Genomic DNA, 16,783 nt, shown 5'->3' with positions numbered 1-16,783 from the left:
ACACCGGGGGCGTGACAGTACCCCCCCTTGAAGCCCCCCTCCCCGCGGCCGGGACATGTAGGCGCGCCGAAGAGGGGCAGCAACGTACTTCCGGGACAACCATGACCGGGCCTCAGGACCACAATCCACCCAATCGACCAGGAAGGACTGCTTACCCCGGACTGTTTTCATGGCCACTATGTCCCGTATCGGAGAACCGAAGGCAGCGGCAACGGAGGCAACGGAAAGGGGAAGACAGTCAGAAGCAGGACTGGAGTCTTGGACGACCGGATCGGGCGTCTCGGACCGGGTACAGGACAATGTCTCTTCCTCGGTAGCCGGTGGCATCACAGTCTCAATTGTCAGGGACGGTGGAACGTCGCTGGAGTGCGTCGCCTCCTCTGGTTCCGGTGGCACCACAGCCTCAATTGTCAGGGACGGTGGAACGTCACTGGAGTGCGTCGTCTCCTCTGGTTCCGGTGGCACCACAGGTACAAGTGACACGAGTTGTGGCACGGCACTGGACTGAGTCGTCACCTCTTCAGGGGTCGGTGGTTCCAACGGTTCAGGTGACAGGGACTGAGGAACAGGCTGTAGGCATTGGTCATGACACAAGGGTCCCCAGCGGATGATTTCTCCAGTACGCCAGCTGATCGTAGGTTCATGTACCCGCAACCAGGGTAAACCCAGCAGAAGCGGATGAGACATGCGTGGCAGAACATAGAAGGTGATTTCTTCGGTGTGTAGCGCACCGATACGCAGTTTCACAGGTTTAGTGACAAACAGGACGGGCTCAGAGAGGGGTTCCCCATCCACAGAGGCTATCACAAGCGGTGTTTGCAGCGGGGTGACAGGTAACTGGTACTTGTTGACTGTGGCCTGGTGGATGAAGTTACCCGCTGCCCCGGAGTCGAGATATGCCTCTGCCGTGAAGCGGGTTTCTCCTGTTGTCACCTGTACGGTCCATGTCACTGGAACCAAAGGGATTTCGGTGGCAAGGGTGGCGGTTCCCACCATCCCTTGGACCTGGGGTCTACCAGGTTTCTCCGGGCAAGAACGTAGCATATGTGACCCGTCTCCGCAATAGAAGCACAGGCCCCGGGCGAGCCGTTCTGCACGGCGTTGCTTGGCCTGGGTCATACGGTCCACCTGCATGGGTTCTGGCGATAAGTCACGGAAAGGCAGGGACGAGGGAACGGTAGGTCTCTGCGGGGGCAAGGCATGGCAAGGTGGTCGCTTCTCCTGGACTCTCTCTTTGGTACGCTCCTGAAAGCGGAGATCAATCCGGGTGGCCAGGGAAATCAAAGCGTCCAGGGTGTGAGGGACATCACGGCCGGCTAGTTCGTCTTTAATACGACCAGAGAGACCCTCCCAAAAGGCCGCTGTTAAGGCCTCATTGTTCCAGCCCAGCTCCGAAGCGAGCGTGCGGAACTGGATGGCGTATTGGCCGACTGTTTGGGTCCCTTGGCGTAGCCGGAGGAGCGTAGAGGTCACTGCGGTAGTTCGTCCGGGTTCGTCGAAGGTGCCTCTGAAGGCTCGCAGGAACTCCTGGATGTCGGTGATCATTGGATCCTCGTTTTCCCACAAGGGGTTAATCCAGGCCAGGGCTTCGCCTTCCAGGTGTGACATCAGGAACGCCACCTTGGCCTGGTCTGAGGCAAACAAGTGCGGGAGCAACTGGAAGTGCAGGGAGCACTGGTTCAGGAAACCGTGGCAGGACTTGGGATCCCCTGCATAGCGAGGCGGAGCAGCGAGGCGAAGTTGCGAGGCCGTGGAAGAAACTGGTTCGGACCTGGAGACTGGTTGCTGCGTGGACGAGACGGCAGTCTGCAGCGTATACAACCGGTGGTCCACGGACGTCATGAATTTCAGCATCCGGTTCAGGGTTTCACGCTGTTGTGCCAGCTCCTGGCGCAGCTCAGCCAGCTCCGATGTTTGTGCTCCAGCGGGATCCATGGCCTGATCAATCTGTCAGGGCCGGGAGTACTGGTGGGCCCAGGAGGTGGATCCACTGGACCTTGCACCCCACCGGAGGGCAGGGCACACGGCAGCCGGAGCACTGACGTGGCAGGGACAAGTATAAGCAGGTCACCAGAGTCACAGAGTTCTTTAGGACAATAATGTAAACAGGCACAGGTACCAGAGTGCAAGGACAAGAAGTCAGTAGGACACGGTACCAGGGGACCTGAGCACCTAGCTCATAAGACTAGCTACAAGACACGTTGATCAGGCCCCGCCCACATGGAAAGGCAAGTCTTATATACCCAGCACAGCCTCATGTCATTTCCTGCTGCAGGTGTGCTGGGTCTATAAGACCAGGAGAGTGGGCGCGGCCCGGTCCTATACAGAACCATGAGGCCAAGACTCAGAGTCAGACTCCTGAGACCAGGACTCAGGGGAGCAAGAGCGGGAGCGGCAGCCATGACTGGTGGACACGTGGACTGGATCAGTGAGGAAGGAGCGGTGGTGCGATGCAGGGACCGGCTCAGTGGGTAAGGAGGGCTGTCGGGACACCGGGAGCGTGACAACACCTACTTCACTGAGAGTGTTCTGGACTTCAGTTGATGTTGTGAACGGGTTCTTCTTCACCAAAGAAAGTATGCGGCGATCATCCACCACTGTTGTCATCCGAGGACGCCCAGGCCTTTTTGAGTTCCCAAGCTCACCAGTCAATTCCTTTTTTCTCAGAATGTACCCGACTGTTGATTTTGCTACTCCAAGCATGTCTGCTATCTCTCTGATGGATTTTTTCTTTTTTTTCAGCCTCAGGATGTTCTGCTTCACCTCAATTGAGAGTTCCTTAGACCGCATGTTGTCTGGTCACAGCAACAGCTTCCAAATGCAAAACCACACACCTGTAATCAACCCCAGACCTTTTAACTACTTCATTGATTACAGGTTAACATGGGAGACGCCTTCAGAGTTAATTGCAGCCCTTAGAGTCCCTTGTCCAATTACTTTTGGTCCCTTGAAAAAGAGGAGGCTATGCATTACAGAGCTATGATTCCTAAACCCTTTCTCCGATTTGGATGTGAAAACTCTCATATTGCAGCTGGGAGTGTGCACTTTCAGCCCATATTATATATATAATTGTATTTCTGAACATGTTTTTGTAAACAGCTAAAATAACAAAACTTGTGTCACTGTCCAAATATTTCTGGCCCTGACTGTATGTTCTTATGTGACCCAGAAGATTATTAATAAGTGTTTTTTGGAAGGAGGGCCCAATTAGAAATTCTGCTATGGGGCCCAAAGATTTCTATGTACGCATTTTATTTCAAGGCTGACACACCCATAGTTCTTAGCTAATTTTCATGATCTACTAAGAAGAGTGACAACTGCTACAGTGATAGAGTAATGTGGTCCGCACGAACCTGCAACCATCAGTTACATAAACGCATATCATCTAATGGAGCTAGATCGGTCACACTGTGCAGCATAACACCGTGGAGCAGATATATTAACACTGGCATTTTATATACCTCTACACCAACTATGCTGCAAAAATGCTCTTGCATAAAGCCTAACAAATCTGCAAATGTGCCTAGTAGTCACCGGACCCTCAACCACCACATACAGGTACATCACATCCACTTTTTCAACTTTTAACAAGCATGGTGAAAAAAAAAGAGTAACCTTTTGCACAATTTGCCACTTTTTGCTCAAATTGTGCCTTTTGGGGACTCAGGTTAATAGAAAAGTTTTATTCTAACCAAACTGATATAAAAAAACCATAACATGTCAGTATATTACCATTAGAGGCAGCAATGTGTTGGTGACTTACCTGCTGACAGCCACGGCCTTAACAGTTATTTTACCATCCCGTAATGTAAATGGTCCTCGATATTTCAACGTGGTGTTTTCAGGGTGACTGTTCTTCTTTAGGATGTCTGGCCTGCTCCCATCAAGTGTATAGAATATGGATACATCTGGTGTATCTAAATGGTGAGGAGAGAAGAAATGTTACTGGAGATCCTTCCAAGCCACAAGACGTGCAAGTGACTAGGGCTGAGCGGACCCGACTGTAAAAGTCTGGATCCGTGCGGTTTCAAAGTGGACCCGGGCCCGGAATTTCGGCTGCATGATCCGACAATGGGGAAATTAAATAAGAAATAAAGAAAACAAGAATTAAGCGAGCGTTTCATACTTATGGTGACTGGGTGTCATGGCAGCAAACTGTTTCCGGGTCGCGTATTCACTTCCTGTACTGCTCAATAGGCTCATCACATACGCGCAGCTTTCCATGCTTTCCCTGCCCACCGGCCGTCCTGTTGTCTGTGATTGGTTGCAGTCAGATGCGCCCCCAGCCTGTGACAGTGTCTGCCTACAGTAATCACGGCTAAGCTATTGTCTGCACTCACAGCTGGCGGTTGTGCTCTATGGCCGTTCGCTGTGAGAAGTAGCAGAGCTGAAAGCGGCGTGGGATCTCGTGTGGATTACGCCAGACCTGGAAGGGTGTGTTGGGGGTTAATAAAGTGGTAAAAGAGGGTGTGTTTTTGCATTTTATTCCAAATAAAGTATTTTTTCTCTGTGTTTGTACTTACTTTCATTTACAGGTTAGTGAGCAGGTATCTCATATAGGCCTGAGCCATTACTAACCTAGGGTATAGTAGCAGCTGTGCGCTGTTATTAACCCCTTATTACCCTGATTGCCAACACACCAGGGCAATGGGAAGAGCCGGTAAAGCACCGGGATTGTCACATCTAAGGCAATACCGGGCGGCTGCAGGCTGAGAATTCCAGCCCCCAGCTGGCTTTATCTTAGCTGGGGATGAAAATCGGGGGGGGATCGCACATCATATTTTTTTTAAATTATTTATTTATATAATAAAAAAAGCCGCATGCGGATTCTCTTAGGCCGGAGTCACACTTACGAGGGACTCGCACGAGTCTCTCATCGCATCACCCGGCACAGCCGCACACTCTCCTAACAGGAGCGGGTCGCATGTGTTTCTATGTACATGCACGCTCATGTTCAGACAGCGGCAGGCCGTGCCGGGTGATGTCATGCCAGACTCGCACGAGTCTAACATCGCATCACCCAGCACAGCCGCACACTCTTCTGACAGGAGCGGGCCGCATGTGTTTCTATATATATGCACGCTCACCATACTAACCTGTAGACACTTGCACTGCTTTCCCCGCCCACCGGCCGTCCTGGCACCTGTGATTGGTTGCAGTTAGCTGCCACTCTGCCACTCACGGTTCCGGTCCCAGTTTTTTGCGAGTCCAAGCAGCACTAGCAGTGACTCTACTATTTTGTCTCTGTAATATAATTTCAAGTGCTGCACTCTGCAAAGTTCACCATTATCATAGAGACATGATGTGGATTCAAAATACCTTCCATATCAACCCTGGTGAATTTCAAAAATGAAGGAAAACGGCAGCAGCAACTGAGGATGGAGCAGACATCGCAAAGCGGCCAGGGGAGGAAGGCAGGACAGTGCGGGAACGCTGTGACGGCAGTACAGCCGCAATACACACGGGATACCGGAAACATGAACCAACGGTGGGCTCTGGTCAGGGCTGTATTTTGCCTTCATGCTGCCCTAGGCACTTTAAGTGGTCGCGCCCCTTAGTGACAACGTAAAACTGAGTTTTCGCACACGACATCTGTTTAAGGCAGATCTACTCTGTAACAAGGAGAAAGGACGGGACTCAGCACCAATTCCAGGATAGCAAAAATATAAATCCAACGAAAAAAATATAAAAGTGTAGAAACTTTATTCAATGATTAAAAATCCAAGAAAAACATCATCGGTTCCATGAAAACATCATGGCTTGACGCGTTTCGGACAGTTGGAATATAGATAAGTCCTTAATCATAAGCATAAAAATACACAGTGGAACCAAACAGCTTACCATGGAGAATGAAGGGCTGACAAAAGGTGGGTGTAGTCCCAAGAAAATGCAAATGAGAACATGATGAGATTTAACCCTTGCATAGAAGGTAAATACCTGTTTGGATGTGGAAGAAAGATGTACTCTGTAAAACACTTGAAAAAGTATCAATGAGAAACGAAGGGCACTAACCCCCCCCCACCCCAATGGGGATCACCACGGGCACATCAAAACATAAAATGAGTATAAAATATTCCCACCACACCGTCCCCACTTATATACTGTGACTGTCACACTGCCCCTAATAAACTACACACTGTCCTCCCTTATAAAATATACCCACCACACCTTCCTCAATTATGAAATATGATCTGCACATTGACCTCACATCATGCTGCCCCCTCCTCACAGTGTCCCATGCATGCTGCCCCCTCCTCACAATGTCCCATGCATGCTGCCCCCTCCTCACAATGTCCCATGCATACTGCCCCCTCCTCACAATGTCCCATGCATGCTGCCCCCTCCTCACAATGTCCCATGCATGCTGCCCCCTCCTCACAGTGTCCCACGCATGCTGCCCCCTCCTGACAGTGTCCCATGCATGCTGCCCCCTCCTCACAGTGTCCCATGCATGCTGCCCCCTCCTCACAATGTCCCATGCATGCTGCCCCCTCCTCACAGTGTCCCGTGCATGCTGCTCCTCTCCATGAGCTCCTAATGCTGCCTTCCTCTTTTCCATAATGACACCTCCATGCTGCCCCACTCATCATACTAAGACCACCACACTAGCGCTTATGCTGAGACCCACACACACACACACACACACACACACTACCCCACTCTTGATATTGACTCCCCTACATTGTTCCACTCCATACTGAGCCCACACATGCTGCCCCTTCTGCATAATGAGCTCCCAATGCTGCCCCCCTCTTATTCTGAGTCCTTACACTCCCCCCCATCGATATTGTCATTGCTCTATCCCTCAACCTTTGTCCTCTGTCTCTAGCATTGGCCCCTCTCTCCCATTCCCCCAGCAACAGCCTCTCTCCCCCCGCCTCCAGCAGCAGCCTCTCCCCCAGCATCAGCCTCTCTCCCCCCAGCCTCCCCCAGCATCAGCCTCTCTCCCCCCAGCCTCCCTCAGCATCAGCCTCCCTGCTCCCAGCTTACCCCAGCATCAGCCTCTCTCCTCCCAGCCTCCCCCAGCATGAGCCTCCTCCAGCATCAGCCTCCCCCAGCATGAGCCTCCTCCAGCATCAGCCTCTCTCCTCCCAGCCTCCCCCAGCATCAGCCTCCCTGCTCCCAGCTTCCCCCAGCATCAGCCTCCCTCCTCCCAGCCTCCCCCAGCATCAGCCTCCCTCCTCCCAGCCTCCCCCAGCATCAGCCTCCCTCCTCCCAGCCTCCCCCAGCATCAGCCTCCCTCTTCCCAGCCTCCCCCAGCATCAGCCACCCTCTTCCCAGCCTCCCCCAGCATCAGCTACCCTCCTCCCAGCCTCCCCCAGCATCAACCACCCTCACCCCAGCCTCCCCCAGCATCAGCCTCCCTCCTCCCAGCCTCCCCCAGCATCAGCCTCCCTCCTCCCAGCCTCCCCCAGCATCAGCCTCCCTCAGCATCAGCCTCCCTCCTCCAAGCCTCACCCTCCCAGCTTCCCCCAGCATCAGCCTCCCTCCTCCCAGCCTCCCTCAGCATCAGCCTCCCTCCTCCAAGCCTCACCTTCCCCCTCCCAGCCTCCCCCAGCATCAGCCTCCCTCCTCCCAGCCTCCCCCAGCATCAGCCTCCCTCCTCCCAACCTCCCTCAGCATCAGCCTCCCTCCTCCCAACCTCCCCCAGCATCAGCCGCCCTCCTCCTAGCCTCCCCCAGCATCAGCCTCCCTCAGCATCAGCCTCCCTCAGCATCAGCCTCCCTCCTCCAAGCCTCACCCTCCCAGCTTCCCCCAGCATCAGCCTCCCTCCTCCCAGCCTCCCTCAGCATCAGCCTCCCTCCTCCAAGCCTCACCTTCCCCCTCCCAGCCTCCCCCAGCATCAGCCTCCCCCAGCCTCAGCCTCCCTCCTCCCAGCCTCCCCCAGCCTCAGCCTCCCTCCTCCCAGTCTCCCCCAGCATCAGCCTCCCTCCTCCCAGCCTCCCCCAGCATCAGCCTCCCTCCTCCCAGCCTCCCCCAGCATCAGCCTCCCTCCTCCCTCAGCCTCCCTCCTCCAAGTCTCCCTCAGCATCAGCTTCCCTCTTCCAAGCCTCCCCCTCCCCCTCCCAGCCTCCCTCAGCATCAGCCTCCCTCCTCCAAGCCTCACCTTCCCCCTCCCAGCCTCCCCCAGCATCAGCCTCCCTCCTCCCAGCCTCCCCCAGCCTCAGCCTCCCTTCTCCCAGCCTCCCTCAGCATCAGCCTCCCTCCTCCCAACCTCCCCCAGCATCAGCCTCCCTCCTCCCAGCCTCCCCCAGCATCAGCCTCCCTCCTCCCAGCCTCCCCCAGCATCAGCCTCCCTCCTCCCTCAGCCTCCCTCCTCCAAGTCTCCCTCAGCATCAGCTTCCCTCCTCCGAGCCTCCCCCTCCCCCTCCCAGCCTCCCTCAGCATCAGCCTCCCTCAGCATCAGCCTCCCTCAGCATCAGCCTCCCCCAGCATCTGCCTCTCTCCTCCCAGCCTCAGCCTCTCTCTCTCCCCCCAGCCGCCCTCTCCCCCCAGCCTCCCTCAGCATCAGCCTCTCTCCTCCCAGCCTCCCCCAGCATCTGCCTCTCTCCTCCCAGCCTCCCCCAGCATCTGCCTCTCTCCTCCCAGCCTCAGCCTCTCACTCTCCCCCCCAGCCTCCCCCCAGCCTTAGCCTCTCTCTCCCCCCAGCCTCCCCCCCAGCCTCCCTCTCCCCCCAGCCTCCAGCCTCCCCCAGCATCAGCCTCTCTCCTCTCAGCCTCTCTCTCCCCCCAGCCTCCCCCCCCAACCTCAGCCTCTCTCTCCCCCCAGCCTCCCCCCCAGCTTCAGCCTCTCTCTCCCCCCAGCCTCAGCCTCTCTCTCCCCCCAGCCTCTCTCTCCCCCCAGCCTCCCCCCCAGCCTTAGCCCCTCTCTCCCCCCCAGCCTCAGCCTCTCTCCCCCCAGCCTCAGCCTCTCTCTCCCCCCAGCCTCAGCGTCTGTTTCCCCCCAGCCTCCCTCTCCCCCAGCCTCAGCCTCTCTCCCCCCAGCCTCAGCCTCTCTTCCCAGCCTCCCCCCAGCCTCTCTCTCTTCCCAGCCTCCCCCCAGCCTCTCTCTCTTCCCAGCCTCCCCCCAGCCTCTCTCTCTTCCCAGCCTCCCCCCAGCCTCTCTCTCTTCCCAGCCTCAGCCTCTCTCCCCCCAGCCTCCCCTTGCATGATTATAGTGGACAAAAAGAGGCATCGCAACGATCATCAACTAACCTGTAAGGTGCCCATACATTCTAGGCTCTGCCTTACCTGCTCCGGTGCCCCCGCCGCCCTGCTCAGGCTGGCTCCAGCTTCAGACGCGTCCTCCTCAACGGCATGTGTCGTCTTCAGCATTGGACGCTGCAGCACGGGGCAGTGAGCTGATTGTCGCGCCCGCGCGCCTCTGACCCCGGAAGTGCAGGCGATGGAACTTCCGGGGTTAATCAGAACACTATGCCTGGCGCCCGCCATGTATTTAAACAGACGGAAGTGCGCCTCTCCTCCCTCTCAACCCCCCTCCCCGAACACAGCCGAGTGTAACGGAGGGAGGGAGGGACGGGGGGCGGGGATGTAAAAAAAATTAAAAAAATTTATATAAATATTTTTTTTTTTTTGCTGCCAGAAAGTGCCGCCCCCCTCAACGTGCCGCCCTAGGCACGGGACCACGGGTGCCTAGTGGCAAATACAGCCCTGGCTCTGGTGCTAGGGAGAGGAGAGTGGGGTCACCTCCTATCACTCACCTGAGCCTGATCAGTGCACTCCCTAACATCCCTATGTGGGTCCTTCTACCTGTCGCTGATCACATGCCTAGGCCCTCGCTAACCCTAACCTCACCCTGGCTAGTGAGGGCCAGCAAGATGCTACACTCACCACTACATTAAGACAACACGAGGTAGCAAAGACAAACGGGAGAAAGACACAACAAATAAAACTTTAAGCAGGAACTTCTCAGCTGCAACTAGCGACACCTCAGCTTTCTCCAGAGACTGGTTCCTTCCAAGTGGAGAGTCATAGGAATGAGGTAGCCAACATGGAGTGGAGTGAGGATTGGATATTTTTAGTAGAAGAGAGTGGCTGCAGCTGAGGTTACCACTACCTGTTAGATCACTGCAGGATAGAAATTAAGCTTAACCCCTTCAGTACTGGATGGAATTAAATAGGCTCCAAATCAGGGTAAATGACTAGCATGCACTAATGTGGATCTGCGATCCACAATGCACTGTGACCTTCTGGTCACAAATTGCCCTGAGATCACATCAGGCCGTGCTACACTCATGACAATTGCAGAATTAATTATTGTGTTATTATACACTCTGGCAAAAGATTTTATTTAATTGCATGCGTTGTGAAACCATTTGTATCTAAACAAATGATATTAGCTCTGATAATTTCTTTGTAACAAATATATCTGTGTTCTGGTGACAGCTGTTCACATATAAGAGTTCTTTACACGCTGCGATATCGGTACCGGTATCGCTAGCGAGCGTACCCGCCCCAGTCGGTTGTGTGTCACGGGCAAATCGCTGCCCGTGGCGTACAACATCGCTAACACCCGTCACACATACTTACCTTCCCTGCGACGTCGCTCTGGCTGGCGATCCGCTTCCTTTCTAAGGGGGCGGTTCGTGCGGTGTTACAGCGGCGTCACACGGCAGCCATCCAATAGCAGAGGAGGGGCGCAGATGAGCGGCCAGAACATGCCGCCCACCTCCTTCCTTCCTCATTGCCGGTGGAAGCAGGTAAGGAGATGTTCGGCGTTCCTGCGGTGTCACACATAGCGATGTGTGATACACCAGGAATGACGAACAACATCGTACCTGCAGCAGCAACGATACTTTGAAAAGGAGCGACGTGTCAACAAGCAACGATTTTTCACGTTTTTGCGCTCGTTGATCGTCACGCCTAGCTGTCACACGCTGCGATGTCGCTAATGGCGCCGGATGTGCGTCACTAATGACGTGACCCCGACGATATATTGTTAGCGATGTCGCAGCGTGTAAAGCACCCTATAGTGTAGTATTGCCTAAAACAGTTTTTTCGAAATAAGCTGGTATAATTTTTTTTAAATTTTGTCCCCCAACCAAACATAAATCCAAGAATATGACTTTAGAGGAGGACCGCGATTAGTATAGCTGAAATTAACTTAACTGTCATTTAACTACTGAATAAAATTCAGTACAATCTCCATGTGACCCGGCAAAACTAAACGTACGTCATCTATGTATCGGCCGCAGCAAATTAGATGGTGGGATAAATAATTGTTAGTCAAAAAAATGTAATGCTCCTCCCACCAGGAAACAAATAGACTTGCTCACCATGGGGAAAAGCATGACACCCTCACGGCTCCCTTAATTTATAAAAAGAATTAATTGTTAAACATTGAGGAAAAAAAGATATAATAAATAATCAGTAGCAATTAACAAACATTCCTTTAACTCCTAAGACTATGAAGTATGTTATTCAGCTGATGTTGTAATACAATTAATGCTTTATAATAAGGGACAAATGTCAGACAGCTTTATGGTATGGACTCTAAGTATCACATATTTATTGGTCTACATCAGGGGTGGGCAATTCATTTTCCTGAGGGGCTACATGAGAGACTGTGACTATTGTGGAGGGCCAAATCAATAGGCTGAAATGAATTTTGCTCAATATTAATATTAACATATTCATTATATTTTTATTTTATATTGATATTAATTGTATCACTTAATATTGAGCAGAATTAGATATACTGACATCCCCATATGCTATCTACCATATTAGCCAACACAAAGAACCTCCTACATACAGTATGATCCTCCACACAGGCCCCTACATCCAGTATGAGCCCCCACACAGGCCCTTACATACAGTATGACCCCCCACACAGCCCCTTACATACAGTATGAGCCCCTACACAGGCCCCTACATACAGTATGAGCGCCCACATAGGCCCCTACATACAGTATGAGCCCCCACACAGGCCCCTACATAAAGTATGAGCCCCCACACAGGCCCCTACATCCAGTATGAGCCCCCACACAGGCCCTTACATACAGTATGAGCCCCCACACAGGCCCCTACATACAGTATGAGCCCCCACACAGGCCCCTACATAAAGTATGAGCCCCCACACAGGCCCCTACATCCAGTATGAGCCCCCACACAGGCCCTTACATACAGTATGACCCCCCACACAGCCCCTTACATACAGTATGAGCCCCTACACAGGCCCCTACATACAGTATGAGCGCCCACATAGGCCCCTACATACAGTATGAGCCCCCACACAGGCCCCTACATAAAGTATGAGCCCCCACACAGGCCCCTACATACAGTATGAGCCCCTACACAGGCCCCTACATACAGTATGAGCACCCACATAGGCCCCTACATACAGTATGAGCCCCCACACAGGCCCCTACATAAAGTATGAGCCCCCACACAGGCCCCTACATCCAGTATGAGCCCCCACACAGGCCCTTACATACAGTATGAGCCCCCACACAGGCCCCTACATACAGTATGAGCCCCCACACAGGCCCCTACATAAAGTATGAGCCCCCACACAGGCCCCTACATCCAGTATGAGCCCCCACACAGGCCCTTACATACAGTATGAGCCCCCACACAGGCCCCTACATCCAGTATGAGCCCCCACACAGGCCCCTACATACTGTACAGTATGAGCCTCCACACAGGCCCCTACATCCAGTATGAGCCCCAAAACAGGCCCCTACATACTGTACAGTATGAGCCCCCACACAGGCCCCCACATACAGTATGAGCCCCCACACAGGCCCCTACATACAATATGAGCCCCCACACAGGCCCCTACATACAGTATGAGCCCCACACAGGACCCTACATACATTATGAGCCCTCACACAGACCCTTACATACAGTATGAGCCCCCCACACAGGCCCTTACATACAGTATGAGCCCCCCACACAGGCCCTTACATACAGTATGAGCCCCCACACAGGCCCCTACATACAGTAGGAGCCCCCACACAGGCCCCTACATACAGTATGAGCCCCCACACAGGCCCTTACATACAGTATGAGCCCCCAGACAGACCCTTACATACAGTATGAGCCCCCACACAGGCCCCTACATACAGTATGAGCCCCCACACTGACCCTTACATACAGTATGAGCCCCCCACACAGGCCCTTACATACAGTATGAGCCCCCCACACAGGCCCCTACATACAGTATGAGCCCCCATACAGGCCCCTACATACAGTATGAGCCCCCACACTGACCCTTACATACAGTATGAGCCCCCCACACAGGCCCTTACATACAGTATGAGCCCCCCACACAGGCCCCTACATACAGTATGAGCCCCCACACAGGCCCCTACATACAGTATGAGCCCCCACACAGGCCCCTACATACAGTATGAGCCCTCACACAGACCCTTACATACAGTATGAGCCCCCACACAGGCCCCTACATACAGAATGAGCCCCCACACAGGCCCCTACATACAGTATGAGCCCCCACACAGGCCCCTACATACAGTATGAGCCCCCACACAGGCCCCTACATACAGTATGAGCCCCCACACAGACCCTTACATACAGTATGAGCCCCCCACACAGGCCCCTACATACAGTATGAGCCCCCACACAGGCCCCTACATACAGTATGAGCCCCCACACAGACCCTTACATACAGTATGAGCCCCCCACACAGGCCCCTACATACAGTATGAGCCTTCACACAGACCCTTACATACAGAATGAGCCCCCACACAGGCCCCTACATACAGTATGAGCCCCCACACAGGCCCCTACATACAGTATGAGCGAGCCCCCACAAAGGCCCCTACATACAGTATGAGCCCACACACAGGCCGCTACATACAGTATGAGCCCCCACACAGGCCCCTACATACAGTATGAGCCCCCACACAGACCCTTACATACAGTATGAGCGCCCACACAGGCCCCTACATAAAGTATGAGCCCCCACACAAGCCCCTACATCCAGTATGAGCCCCCACACAGGCCCCTACATACAGTATGAGCCCCCACACAGGCCCTTACATACAGTATGAGCCCCCACACAGGCCCTTACATACAGTATGAGCCCCACACAGGCCCCTACATACAGTATGAGCCCCCACACAGGCCCCTACATACAGTAAGAGCCCCCACACAGGCCCTTACATACAGTATGACCGCCCACACAGGCCCTTACATATTGTATGAGCCCCCACACAGGCCCTTACATACAGTATGAGCCCCTACACAGGCCCTTACATACAGTATGACCGCCCACACAGACCCTTACATACTGTATGAGCCCCCACACGGGCCCCTACATACTGTACAGTATGAGCCCCCACACAGGCCCTTACATACAGTATGAGCCCCCACACAGGCCCTTACATACTGTATGACCGCCCACACAGGCCCCTACATACAGTATGACCGCCCACACAGGCCCTTACATACAGTATGAGCCCCCACACAGGCCCCTACATACAGTATGACCGCCCACACAGGCCCTTACATACAGTATGAGCCCCCACACGGGCCCCTACATACTGTACAGTATGAGCCCCCACACAGGCCCTTACATACAGTATGACCGCCCACACAGGCCCTTACATACAGTATGAGCCCCCACACAGGCCCCTACATACTGTACAGTATGAGCCCCCACACAGGCCCCTACATACAGTATGAGCCCCCACACAGGCCCCTACATCCAGTTTGAGCCCCCACACAGGCCCTTACATACAGTATGAGCCCCCACACAGGCCCCTACATACAATATGAGCCCCCACACAGGCCCCTACATACAGTATGAGCCCCCACACAGGCCCCTACATACAGTATGAGCCCTCACTCAGACCCTTACATACAGTATGAGCCCCCCACACAGGCCCTTACATACAGTATGAGCCCCCCACACAGGCCCTTACATACAGTATGAGCCCCCACACAGGCCCCTACATACTGTACAGTATGAGCCCCCACACAGGCCCCCACATACAGTATGAGCCCCCACACAGGCCCCTACATACAGTATGAGCCCCCACACAGGCCCTTACATACAGTATGAGCCCCCACACAGGCCCTTACATACAGTATGAGCCCCACACAGGCCCCTACATACAGTATGAGCCCCCACACAGGCCCCTACATACAGTAAGAGCCCCCACACAGGCCCTTACATACAGTATGACCGCCCACACAGGCCCTTACATATTGTATGAGCCCCCACACAGGCCCTTACATACAGTATGAGCCCCTACACAGGCCCTTACATACAGTATGACCGCCCACACAGACCCTTACATACTGTATGAGCCCCCACACGGGCCCCTACATACTGTACAGTATGAGCCCCCACACAGGCCCTTACATACAGTATGAGCCCCCACACAGGCCCTTACATACTGTATGACCGCCCACACAGGCCCCTACATACAGTATGACCGCCCACACAGGCCCTTACATACAGTATGAGCCCCCACACAGGCCCCTACATACAGTATGACCGCCCACACAGGCCCTTACATACAGTATGAGCCCCCACACGGGCCCCTACATACTGTACAGTATGAGCCCCCACACAGGCCCTTACATACAGTATGACCGCCCACACAGGCCCTTACATACAGTATGAGCCCCCACACAGGCCCCTACATACTGTACAGTATGAGCCCCCACACAGGCCCCTACATACAGTATGAGCCCCCACACAGGCCCCTACATCCAGTTTGAGCCCCCACACAGGCCCTTACATACAGTATGAGCCCCCACACAGGCCCCTACATACAATATGAGCCCCCACACAGGCCCCTACATACAGTATGAGCCCCCACACAGGCCCCTACATACAGTATGAGCCCTCACTCAGACCCTTACATACAGTATGAGCCCCCCACACAGGCCCTTACATACAGTATGAGCCCCCCACACAGGCCCTTACATACAGTATGAGCCCCCACACAGGCCCCTACATACTGTACAGTATGAGCCCCCACACAGGCCCCCACATACAGTATGAGCCACCACACAGGCCCCTACATACAATATGAGCCCCCACACAGGCCCCTACATACAGTATGAGCCCCACACAGGACCCTACATACAGTATGAGCCCTCACACAGACCCTTACATACAGTATGAGCCCCCCACACAGGCCCTTACATACAGTATGAGCCCCCCACACAGGCCCCTACATACAGTATGAGTCCCCACACAGGCCCTTACATACAGTATGACCGCCCACACAGGCCCTTACATACTGTATGAGCCCCCACACAGGCCCCTACATACAGTATGAGCCCCCACACAGGCCCTTACATACAGTATGACCGCCCACACAGGCCCTTACATACAGTATGAGCCCCCACACGGGCCCCTACATACTGTACAGTATGAGCCTCCACACAGGCCCTTACATACAGTATGAGCCCCCACACAGGCCCCTACATACTGTACAGTATGAGCCCCCACACAGGCCCCCACATACAGTATGAGCCCCCACACAGGCCCCTACATACAATATGAGCCCCCACACAGGCCCCTACATACAGTATGAGCCCCACACAGGACCCTACATACAGTATGAGCCCTCACACAGACCCTTACATACAGTATGAGCCCCCCACACAGGCCCTTACATACAGTATGAGCTCCCCACACAGGCCCTTACATACAGTATGAGCCCCCACACAGGCCCCTACATACAGTATGAGCCCCCACACAGGCCCCTACATACAGTATGAGCCCCCACACAGGCCCTTACATACAGTATGAGCCCCCCACACAGGCCCCTACATACAGTATGAGCCCCCACACAGGCCCC

General features: G+C 54.1%; 1 protein-coding gene across 2 annotated transcripts in view; it reads right to left on the bottom strand.

Annotated features, from left to right (window-relative positions):
- Nucleotides 1–16,783, bottom strand: part of DZANK1 (double zinc ribbon and ankyrin repeat domains 1) — a 116,656-nt gene that overhangs the window by 87,972 nt on the left and 11,901 nt on the right. For both annotated transcript variants that reach the window (XM_075338106.1, XM_075338107.1), the window contains exon 3: nt 3,764–3,917. In XM_075338106.1, coding sequence (XP_075194221.1) covers nt 3,764–3,917 — 154 coding nt within the window. The remainder of the gene's footprint in view (nt 1–3,763; nt 3,918–16,783) is intronic.

This window comes from Anomaloglossus baeobatrachus, chromosome 3 (assembly GCF_048569485.1).
Source record: "Anomaloglossus baeobatrachus isolate aAnoBae1 chromosome 3, aAnoBae1.hap1, whole genome shotgun sequence".
NCBI lineage: Eukaryota > Metazoa > Chordata > Amphibia > Anura > Aromobatidae > Anomaloglossus > Anomaloglossus baeobatrachus.
This window is presented reverse-complemented; position numbering and strand designations above follow the sequence as displayed.